The sequence below is a fragment of the Pan paniscus genome, chromosome X (genome assembly GCF_029289425.2).
Source record: "Pan paniscus chromosome X, NHGRI_mPanPan1-v2.0_pri, whole genome shotgun sequence".
Taxonomy (NCBI): domain Eukaryota; kingdom Metazoa; phylum Chordata; class Mammalia; order Primates; family Hominidae; genus Pan; species Pan paniscus.
Window position 1 is genome coordinate 63,802,483 of NC_073272.2, and position 12,291 is coordinate 63,814,773.

Consider the following 12,291-nt stretch of genomic DNA (forward strand, 5'->3'; position numbering starts at 1 on the left):
GAGCAGAAAAGCTATGCCTTATCTGGCTTAAAGTGGGTTCACACCCAGTTCCTAAATAGCACACCATTTCCAATAATTCTTTTCTAAGAGGTACCTTTCCCCTGTCCTTCAAACAAACCCTTAGGGATTCCTACATTTCATAAGCAGCTCAGTTTATGAAATCAACAAGAAATACTTTTTGACTTCTGTAACGTGTAATTAAAAAACAAGTGTCCAACATGGTCACTCAATAAGCAGAGTTTGCAGTTTACGTGGGAAGGAAATAAGAATCTTCTTTTATAAGATTTTCCTAATTGGAAAACAGCAATTGCACTGTTCTTATCAGTATACCCAAGATGTTATACTTATTCTCTTGATGGATAACAAATGCTATGTGATTTCCCTAGTCATTCCCTCTTGTTCCTCCTATTCATTCCATCCAGATCCAAAAAGAGATAAAGGGAACAAATTCACTTGTTTATCTAGTTGAGTGACATATTTAACACATTTTGGGAAGTAAGAAAAGGAGTTATGCTCAAAGGTTTGTAGACATGGGACACATGAAAAGCCAAAGAGTATAAAAAAGCCAGCCAGTCAGCTTTCCACAAGTATAAATTCAACTCCAAGCAGGCTGGACCTACCCAGAAGGGGCAAGAAGATCTCTCTTTGGGACTTTTCTCCTCACCTTTTCTAGTTCATGCACATCTGTCTCCAGCATTGCTCTCTGTTTCTTAATTTCCAGGAGGCTCTCTAGCATACTCTGCTTGGGCTGCAGCCCTTTGTCAAAGCGGTTATACATCCCACACCAGAACCTCAAATAGACAAAAATGGGGGGAAAAGTGGGTTAGTTTAGCTGGAGTAATTGATTACCGATGTTTTCCTTGTGCCAAGAAAATATTGGCTTAGTAGGTGGGAAAATCTCATGAGTACTGTAATTTGATGACATTAAAAAGCCTGGACATGCTCATAATTGGGAAGAGTAAAGATACCAGCAGAAAAATCTCAGCTGAAGGAGACATTTTAGACTTGAGCAAACTTGAGGTTCTTTTAAACAATCAAATTATGATTTTACTTTGAGATAATTATAGACTCACATGTAGTTTTATGAAATAATAAGGGAGAGGAGTGACATCAGCAAGATGGCAGAATAGGAAGCCCTGGACTCTCCTTCCCCCAATGGATACACTGATTTAATTGCAACACAAGGATCAATTCCTTTTATGAGAAATCCAGCAACTTATGGAGAGGCTTCTGCACCCTGGATAAGTATGAAACCAACCAGATTGTAAACAAAACATCTGTAGAAAAAGCAGAAACATCCACTCATCATAATCCCAACTCCCAGCACAGTGCCATAGGATCAGGAGGAAACCCCCATTCCCAGCTTCTACCTCAGAATGGAAGAAGTTGGACTGCACACCTAACATCCCAACTTCTCCAGGTGCCACCTGAAAGACTGGCTTCTTTCTCACCTGTTTCAAAGAGTTGAAAGGGTCTGGCATGTGATAGTATCCTGAGGGCTACAGAGAAGAAAGTGGCAGTTTCAACTAGCATGTAGGCATGTACCACAGCTCCTGTACCTGGCTCAACACAGGGTAGGGGGAAAATCCCAGTTCCCAGCTTCTCCCTGGGAAGGGAAAAGAGTTGGAACATGCACACAGCATTCTAAATTCTCCAGGAGCTACCAAGGGAATGGCTTTTGTGCCACCTGTCTAGGAACACTGATGAAACTGGACATACTCTGGATGCCTGGGGGACACTAATAACAAAGACAGCAGTTTAAACTAGGACAATGGGTTGAAAGGCCCACAGAAGCTCTGGCTTGGTTGGCTGGTGAATGTCTTCTCCTGTACAAGGCCAATCCATATGACTGGGGGTGAGAGTGGATTCTTCTGATGTGCAGAAAAAGGGTAACACAATCTGAACAAAGAAACAAGCTAAAACTCCAGAAACTGACTCTAATGAAAATATATGAATTACCCGACATAGAATTAGAAATATCCATCATGGAAAATCTCAAGCAGCTCAGGAGAACAATCCATGAACAAAATGAAAATTTCAACAAAGAGACAGAAAATGTAAAAGAACAGGCAGATGTCTTAAAGCTGAAGAATACAATAACTGAAGAATCCAATAGAGGAGTTCAACGACAGACTAGAGCAAGCAGAAAAAAGACTAAGCAGACTCAAACACAGATTATTTGTCATTATCCAGTCAGAGGGACACAAAGAAAAAAGAATAAAAAAATAAAATAGCTTAAAGGACCTATGGGACACCATTAATTAGCAGACCAATATATGCATTATGGGAGTCCCAAGAGAATATAGGAAGGACTAGAAATCTTATTTAAAGAAGTAATGACTGAAAACCCCCTAAATCTGAGGAAGGAAATGGACATCTAGATCTAGGAGGCCAAAATGACCCAAACACGATGAATCTAAAGAAATCCACACTAAGACATATGATAATAAAATTGTCAAAAGTCAAAGACAGAGAGAATTTTGAAAGCAGTAAGATAAAACCAACTTGTCATATGCAGGAAAATCCATTAGGACCATCAGCAGACATCTCAGCAAAAAAAAACTTTCAGGAGAGAAGAGAGTAGAGAGTGGGATAATATATTCAAAGCACTGAAGGAAAACTAAAACTATGAACCAATAATGATATATGTAGCAAAACTGTTCTTCAAAAACGAAAGAGAGATCAAGACTTTCCCAGACAAACAAAAGCTAAGGGAGTTCATTACCAACAGACCTGCCTTACAGGAAATCTAAAGGGATGTCTTCTCCTTAGATTGAAAGGGAAATGAAAATGAAAATGAAAGAATGCTAAATAGCAACACAGTAGCATAAAAAAGTACAAAAGTTGTTGGTGAAGGTAAGTATATAAACTAATAAAGAATACTATATTACTGTAATGGTTGTGGGTAAATCACTTTTAATTGTAGTATAAAGTTTAAAAAAGTATTACAATAATTATAAAGTATGCTAATGAATATACAATATAAATAAATGTAAACTTTGACATGAATAACATAGAGAAGAAGAAAATGTGTAATGTGTGCATAATTGAAGTTAAGTTGTTACATGCTTAAGACAAGAGTGTTAGACTGTTAGACATTTTATGTAAGCCCCATGGTAGTTACAAAGGAAATACCTACAGAAGTTAAAAAAAAAAGAAAGAAGTGAAAGGAATCAAAGCATACTAATATAAAAACTAAACAAACAAACAAACAAAAAAACAAAACATAAAGGAAGAAAGCAAGAAATGAAAAGAACAACAACAACAAAATCCCTACAAGGCAAACAGAAAACAATGAACAAAATGGCAACAGTAAATCCTCCCCTGTCAATAATTACTTGAAATATATACATGGATTAAACTCCCCAATAAAAATACACAGAATGACTGAATAGTTTAAGAAAAACATCCTATTATATGCTGTCTATAAGAGACTCACTTTAGATTTAAGGGCACACATAGGCTGAAAGTGAAGGGATAAAAAAAGATATTCCATGCAAATCGTAACTTAAAAAAAGCAGGTGTGGCAATAGTAATATCAGACAAAATGAACTGTAAGTCAAAAAATGTCACGGAGACAATGAAGAATTTTATATAATGACGAAAGGATCAATACACCAGGAAAATATAACAATTATAAATGTATATGCATTCAACATCAGAATACCTAAATATGTAAAGCAAACACTGATGGAACTGAAGGGAGAAACAGACAGAAATACAGTAATAGATTACTTCAATACTCTACTTTCAATTATGGATAGAACAATCAGAGAGGAAAATCAAAAAACAAATAGCAGACTTGAACAAGTCTGTGGACCAAATGGACCTAACAGATATACAGAATATTCAACCCAATAACAGTACAATACACATTCTTTTCAAAAGCACATGTAACATTCTCCAAGATAGATCACATGTTAGGTCATAAAAGAGAGCTTATCAAATTTAAGAAGATTAAAATCATACCAAGTATTTTCTTCTGTTCACAATGGAATGAAACTAGAAATCAATAGCATAAAGGAAACTTGTAAAGTTAAAACATATATGGAAATTAAAAACTTAAACACTCTTAAACAACCAATGGGTCAAAGAAGAAATCAAAAGGGAAATTGGAAAGTATCTTGAAACAAACAAAACCACAACATACCAAAACATGTAGGATGCAGCAAAGGCAGTATTAAGAAGGAAATTTATTAGCACAGCTATTACAGAAAATGGTACAGAGGTTCGACAAAAATTAAAAATAGAACTACCATATGATCCAGCAATCCCACTTCTGGGTAGAGGAACTGAAATCAGTATTTTGAAGAAATATCTGCACTCTCATGTTCATTCTGGCATTATTCACAAGAGTCAAGATATGGACTCAACCTAAGAGTCCATCAATAGATGACTGAATAAAGAAAATGCGATATATACATACATAATGGAATACTATTCTACCTTAAAGAAGAAATAAATGCTGTCATTTGTGACAACGTAGAAGGAACCGGAGGATACTATGTAAGTGAAATAAGCCAGACACAGAAAGACAAAAACTATATCTTCTCACTTATACGTGGAATCTAAAACAATCAAACTCATGGAAACAGAGAGTAAAATTGTGGTTATCAGAGGCTGAGATAGGAGAGAATGGGGAGATGTTGGCCAAAGGGTAGAAAGATACAGTTAGATAAAAGGAATGACTTTTTGAGGTCTTCTGCCCAGCATGGTGACCATGGTTGACAATAATGTATTGCATATTTCAAAACTGAAGAGAAGAGAGTAAATTTCAAGTGTCTCACCACAAAAATGATGTCTAAATGAGGTGATGGATATGTTAATTAGCTTGATTTAATCATTCCATATTTTATTCATATATCAAAACATCACATTGTACCCCTGAAATATATACAATTATGACTGGCCAATTAAAAATGTTAATAAAAAAGAGAAATTTATAGTGATAAATTATAGTGATAATTTATAGTGATACTAAAAAAGAAGAAAGATCTAAAATCAAAAACCTAACTTTATATCTCAGGAACTAGGAAAAGAACAAACTAGCCCAAAGGTAGTGGAGGAAGGAATAATAAAGGTTAGAGAAGAAATAAATGAAATAGTGAATATGAAATCAAAGAAACTAAGAGGTGGGGCCAGGTGCAGTGGCTCACGTCTATAATCCCAGCACCTTGGGAGGCCAAGGCAGGAGAACTGTTTGAGGCCAGGAGTTCGAGACCAGCCTGGACTACATAGAGAGACCCCATCGCTAAAAAAACATTTAGAAAATAGCACATGCTTGTAGTCCCAGCTACTTGGGAGCTAGGTTTGGAGGACTGCTTGAGCCTCGTCCAGTCTGCAGCCAGGCCAACAGAGTAAGTCTCTGTCAAAAAAAAAAAAAAAAAAAAAAAAACAAGAAAGAAACTAAGAAGTGTTTATTTTTTGGAAAAAAAAAATTCCAAAACTGATAAAACTTTAGCTAGACCAAGAAATAAAAAGAGAAGACTTGAATAAATAAAATCAGAAACAAAAAAGGAGACATTACAACCGATGCAACAAAAATAAAAAAGATCATAAGGACAACAATGTACCAATAAATTGGATAACCTAGAATAAATGGATAAATCCCCAGAAACACACAACCTACCAAGACTAAATCACAAAGAAAAACTGAACAGACTAATATTAAGTAGAGAAATTGAATCAGGAATCAAAAATCTCCCAGCAAAGAAAAGCCCAGGGCTAGAGGCTTCACTGAAGAATTCTCCCAAATATTTAAAGAATTAATGCTTTTTAAATTGTGTCTATTTGATTCTTCTCTCTTTTCTTCTTTATTAGTCTGGCTAGTGGTCTATCTATTTTGTTGATCTTTTGAAAAAAACAGCTCCTGGACTCATTAATTTTTTGAAGGGTTTTTCATGTCTCTATCTCCTTCAGTTCTGATCTGATCTTAGTCACTTCTGGTCTTCTGCTAGAATTTGTTTGCTCTTGCTTCTCTAGTTCTAGATGTTAAGGTGTTGATCTAGTTCCAGATCTAGATTCTAGTTCTAGATGTTAGGGTGTTGATCTAGTTCTAGATCTAGATTCTAGTTCTAGACCTAGAACATCTCTAGTTCTAGATGTTAGGGTGCTGATCTTAGATCTTTCCTGCTTTCCCCTGTGGGCATTTGGTACTATAAATTTCCCTCTAAACGCTGTGTCTTTGTTCTCATTGGTTTCAAAGAACTTATTTATCTCTGCCTTAATTTCAATAATTACCCAGTAGTCATTCAGGATCATTAATTACCCAGTAGTCATTCAGGAGCAGGTTGTGCAGTTTCCATGTAGTTGTGCAGTTTTGAGTGAGTTTCTTAATCCTGAGTTCTAAATTGATTGCACTGTGGTCTGAGACACTGTTTGTTATGATTTCCATTCTTTTGTATTTGCTGAGGAGTGTTTTACTTCCAATTATGTGATCAATTTTAGAATAAGTGCAATGTCGTGCTGAGAAGAATGTATATTCTGTTGATTTGGGTTGGAGAGTTCTGTAGATGTCTATTAGGTAGGCTTGGTCTAGAGCTGAGTTCAAGTCTCATTTATCTAATATTGACAGCAGGGTATTAAAGTCTCCTACTATTATTCTGTGGGAGTCTAAGTCTCTTTGTAGGTCTCTAAGAACTTGCTTTATGAATTTAGGTGTTCCTGTATTGGGTGCATATATATTTAGGATAGTTAACTCTTCTTGTTGTATTGATCCCTTTACCATTATGTAATGCCCTTCTTTGTCTTTTTTGACCTTTGTTGGTTTAAAGTCTGTTTTAAGACTAGGATTGCAACCCCTGCTTTTTTTTTGCTTTCCATTTGCTGGGTATATATTCCTCCATCCCTTTATTTTGAGCCTATGTGTGTCTTTGCATGTGAGATGGGTCTCCTGAATACAGCACACCAATGGGTCTTGACTCTATCCAATTTGCCAGTCTGTGTCTTTTAATTGGGGCATTTAGCCCATTTACATTTAAGGTTAATATTGTTATGCGTGAATTTGATCCTGTCATTATGATGCTAGCTGGTTATTTTGCCTGTCAGTTGATGCGATTTCTTCATAGTGCTGATGGTCTTTACAATTTGGTATGTTTCTGCAGCAGCTGGTACCAGTTGTTGCTTTCCATGTTTAGTGCTTCCTTCAGGAGCTCTTGTAAGGCAGGCCTGGTGGTGACAAAATCTCTCAGCATTTGCTTGTCTGTAAAGGATTTTATTTCTCCTTCACTTATGAAGCTTAGTTTGGCTGGATATGAGATTCTGGGTTGAAAATTCTTTAAGAATGTTGAATATTGGCCCCCACTCTCTTCTGGTTTGTAGGGTTTCTGCAGAGAGATCTGCTGTTAGTCTGATGGGCTTCCCTTTGTGGGTAACCCAACCTTTCTCTCCTTTATCATTTTTTCCTTCATTTCAACCTTGGTGAATCTGATGATTATGTGTCTTGGTGTTGTTCTTGAGGAGTATCTTTGTGGTATTCTCTTATTTCCTGAATTTGAATGTCGGTCTGTCTTGCTAGGTTGGGGAAGTTCTCCTGGATAATATCCTGGAGTGTTTTCCAACTTGGTTCCATTCTCCTCATCACTTTCAGGTACACCAATCAAATGTAGGTTTGGTCCTTTCACATAGTCCCATATTTCTTGGAGGCTTTGTTCGTTTCTTTTCATTCTTTTTTCTTTAATCTTGTCTTCATGCTGTATTTCATTAAGTTGATCTTCAATCTCTGATATCTTTTCTTCTGCTTGGTCAATTTGGCTATTGATACTTGTGTATGCTTCACAAAGTTCTCGTGCTGTGTTTTTCAGCTCTATCAGGTCATTTATGTTCTTCTCTAAACTGGTTATTCTAGTTAGCAGTTCCTCTAACTTTTTTTCAATGTTCTTAGCTTCCTTGAATTGAGTTAGAAAATGCTCCTTTAGCTCGGAAGAGTTTGTTATTACCCACCTTCTGAAGCCTACTTTTGTCAATTCGTCAAACTCATTCTCCCTCCAGTTTTATTCCCTTGCTGGTAAGGAGTTGTGATCCTTTGGAGGAAAAGAGGCGTTCTGGCTTATGGAATTCTCAGCCTTTTTGCACTGGTTTTTCCTCATTTTTGTGGATTTATCTACCTTTGGTCTTTGTAGCTGGTGAGGTTCAGATGGGGTTTCTGTGTGGATGTCCTTTTTGTTGATGTTGATGCTATTTATTTTGCTGTTTTTTTTTTTTTTTGAGATGGAGTGTCACTTTGTCCTCCAGGCTGGAGTACAATGGTGAGATCTCAGCTCACTGCAACCTCCGCCTCCCAGGTTCAAGTGATTCCCCTGCCTCAGCCTCCTGAGGAGCTGGGACTACAGGTGGGTGCCACCATGCTCAACTCATTTTTTGTATTTTAGTAGTACACCATGTTTATCAGGCTGGTCTCGAACTCCTGACCTTGTGATCTGCCCACCTCGGCCTTCCAAAGTACTGGGATTACAGGCATGAGCCACCATGCCCGGCCAATGTTGATGCTACTTCTTTCTGTTTGTTAGTTTTCCTTCTAAAAGTCAGGCCCCTCTGTTGCAGGTCTGCTGGAGTTTGCTGGATGCCCACTCCAGACCCTATTTGCCTGGTTATCACCAGTGGAGGCTGCAGAATAGCAAAGATTGCTGCCTGTTCCTTCCTCTGGAAGCTTCATCCCAGAGGGGCACCTGCCAGATGCCAGCCAGAGCTCTCCTGTATGAGGTGTCTGTCGACTCCTGCTGGGAGGTATCTCCTAGTCAGGAGGCATGGGGGTCAGGGACCCACCTGAGGAAGCAGTCTGCCCCTTAGCAGAGCTCAAGCGCTGTGCTGGGAGATCCACTGCTCTCTTCAGAGCTGGCAGGCAGGAACACTTAAGTCTGATGAAGCTGTGCCCAAAGCCACCCCTTCCCCCTAACACTTCTCAAATTATTTCAAGAAATGAAAAAGGAGGGCATGCTTCCAAACTCATTTCATGTTAGCCAGAGTTACCCTTATACCAAGGAAAATTATAGGCTAATATTGCTGATATTGAATATAGATGCAAAAATCTTCATGAAAATACTAAACATCATACTCAATGTTGAAAGACTGAAAGCTTTACCTTTAAGATTGGGAATAAGACAAGAAAGCCTGCTTTCACTAAACTTAAGCATGCAGGTAAGAGGCTTATACACAATAAACTACAAAATATTGTTGAAAGAAATTAAAGATGACACAAATGAATGGAAAGACATTTCCTGTTCATGAATTGAAAGACTTAATATTGTTACGATGTCAATACTACCCAAAGTGATTTACAGATTTAATGCAGTTTCCATCAAAATCACAACAGTGTTTTTTTACAGAAATGGAAAAAATACATCCTAAAATTCATATGGAATTGCAAGGGACCCTGAATAGCAAAAACAATCTTGAAAAATAAGACAAAGTTGGAGGTCACACACTTCTTGACTTCAAAAGATATTATTAAGCTACAGTAATCAGTACAATATTGTACTGGCATGAATACACATATATAGACCAATGGAATAGAACGGAGAACCCAGAAATAAACCATTGCATATACAATTAAGTGATTTTTGATAACAGTGCCAAGATAATTCAATGCAGAAAGGACAGTCTTTCAAACAAATGGGTGCTGGGAAAACTTTATATCCACATGCAAAAGAATGAAATTGAAATGAATAAATTCCTGGACACATACACCCTCCCAAGACTAAACCAGGAAGAAGTCGAGTTATTGAATAGACAAATAACAAGTTCTGAAATTGCAGCTGTAATAAATAGCCTACCAACTAAAAAAAGCCCAGGACCAGATGAATTCACAGCCAAATTCTGCTAGAGGTACAAAGAGGAAATGGTACCATTCCTTCTGAAACTATTCCAAACAATTGAAAAGGAACGACTTCTCCTTAACTCACTTTATGAGGCCAGCATCATCCTGATACCAAAACCTGGCAGAGACACAATAAAGAAAGAAAACTTCAGGCCAATATCCCTGATGAACATTGATGCAAAAATCCACAATAAAATACTGGCAAACTGAATCCAGTAGCACATCCAAAAGATTATCCACCACAATCAAGTCGGCTTCATCTCTGGGAGGCAAGGCTGGTTCAACATACAGAAATCAATAAACATAATTCATCACATAAACAGAACCAATGACAAAAACCACATAATTATCTCAATAGATGCAGAAAAGGCCTTCGATAAAATTCAATGTCCTTCATGTTAAAAACTCTCAATAAACTAGGTACTGACAGAACATATCTCAAAATAATAGGAGTTATTTATGACAAACCCACAGCCAATATCATACTGAATGGGCAAAAGCTGGAAGCATTCCCTTTGAATATAGGCACAAGACAAGGATGCCCTCTCTAACTACTCCTGTTCAACATAGTACTGGAAGTTCCAGCCAGGGCAATCAGTCAAGAGAATGAAATAAAGGGTATTCAAATAGGAAAAGAGGAAGTCAAATTGTCTCTGTTTGCTGACGACATGATCCTATATCCAGAAAACATTATTGTCTCAGTTCAAAAGCTCCTTAAGCTGATAAGCAACTTCAGCAAAGTCTCAGGATACAAAATCAATGTGCAAAAATCTCAAGCATTGCTATACCACCCCCAACAGACAAGCAGAGAGTCAAATCATGAATGAACTTCCATTCACAATTGCTACAAAGAGAATACAATTCCTAGGAATACAGCTAACAAGGGATGTGAAGGACCTCTTCAAGGAGAACTATAAACCACTGCTCAAGGAAATGAAAGAGGACACAAACAAATGGAAAAACATTGCATCCTCATGGATAGGAAGAATCAGTATCATGAAAATGGCCATACTGCCCAAGGTAATTTAGAGATTCAATGCTCTTCCCATCAAACTACTATTGACATTTTTCATAGAATTAGAAATAACTACTTAAAAATTAATATGAAATCAAAAAACAGCTCATATATCCAAGACAATCCCAAGCAAAAAGAACACAGCTAGAGGTATCACACTACTTGACTTCAAACTATACTACAAGGCTATACAGTAACCAAAACAGCATGGTATTGGTCCCAAAACAGACACATAGACCAATGAAACAGAATAGAGATCTCAGAAAAAAACACCACACATCTACTACCATCTGATGTTCAACAAACCTGACAACAACAAGTAATGGAGAAAGGATTCCCTATTTAATAAAAGGTGCTGAGAAAACTGGCTAGCCATTTGCAGAAAACTGAAACTGGACCCCTTCCTTATACCTTATACAAAAATTAACTCAAGATGGACTAAATACTTAAATACAAAACCCAAAACCATAAAAACCATAGAAGAAAATCTAGGCAATACCATTCAGAAAATAGGCATGGGCAAAGATTTTATGATGAAATTGCCAAAAGCAGTTGCAACAAAAGCTAAAATTGACAAATGGGATCTAATTAAACCAAAGAGCTTCCGAATAGCAAAAGAAACTATCATCAGAGTGAACAGACAACCTATAAAATGGGAGAAAATTTTTGCAATCTACCCATCTGACAAAGTTCTAATATCCAGAATTTACAAGGAACTTAAACAAATTTACAAGGAACTTAAACAAATTTACAAGGAAAAAAACAACCCCATCAAAAAGAGGGCAAAGGACATGAACAGATACTTCTAAAAAAAAAAAAGATATTTATGCGGCCAACAAACATATGAAAGAAAGCTCAACTTCACTGATCATTAGAGAAACACAAATCAAAACCACCTGATACTATCTCACGCCAGTCAGAATGGCGATTATTAAAAAGTCAAGAAACAACAGATGCTGGCAAGGCTGGGGAGAAATAGGAACACTTTTACACTGTTGCTGGGAATGTAAATCAGTTCAACCACTGTGGAAGACAGGGTGGAGATTCCTCAATGATCTAGAGCCAGAAATACCATTTGACCTAGCAATGCCATTACTGGGTATATACCCAAAAGAATATAAATAATTATATTATAAAGATATAAGCACACGTATGTTTATTGCAGCAGTATTCACAATAGCTAAGACTTGGAACCACATGTGGACACAGGGAGGGGAACAACACACACTGAGGCCTGTCAGAAGGGGTGGGGGTAGGGAGAGCATCATGTGGGGCTTAATACCTAGATGACAGGTTGATAGGTGCAGCAAACCACCATGGCACACGTTTACCTATGTAACAAACCTGCACATTCTGTACATGTATCCTGCAACCTAAAATAAAATAAAATTAGAAAAAAAGAGACAAAAAAAAGAATAAAGTTGGACTCTTACTTTACACCATAAACAAAAATTAACTCAAA

At 37.1% G+C, this 12,291-nt stretch overlaps 1 protein-coding gene and 1 long non-coding RNA gene across 3 annotated transcripts in view; one reads left to right on the forward strand and one right to left on the reverse strand.

Annotated features, from left to right (window-relative positions):
• The window catches only part of LOC117977762 (uncharacterized), a 177,410-nt gene that overhangs the window by 63,149 nt on the left and 101,970 nt on the right, over nucleotides 1-12,291 (forward strand). The window lies entirely within an intron of this gene.
• The window catches only part of MTMR8 (myotubularin related protein 8), a 134,851-nt gene that overhangs the window by 13,548 nt on the left and 109,012 nt on the right, over nucleotides 1-12,291 (reverse strand). Inside the window, exon 13 of the mRNA XM_003816924.5 lies at nucleotides 665-791. Coding sequence (XP_003816972.1) covers nucleotides 665-791 — 127 coding nt within the window. The remainder of the gene's footprint in view (nucleotides 1-664; nucleotides 792-12,291) is intronic.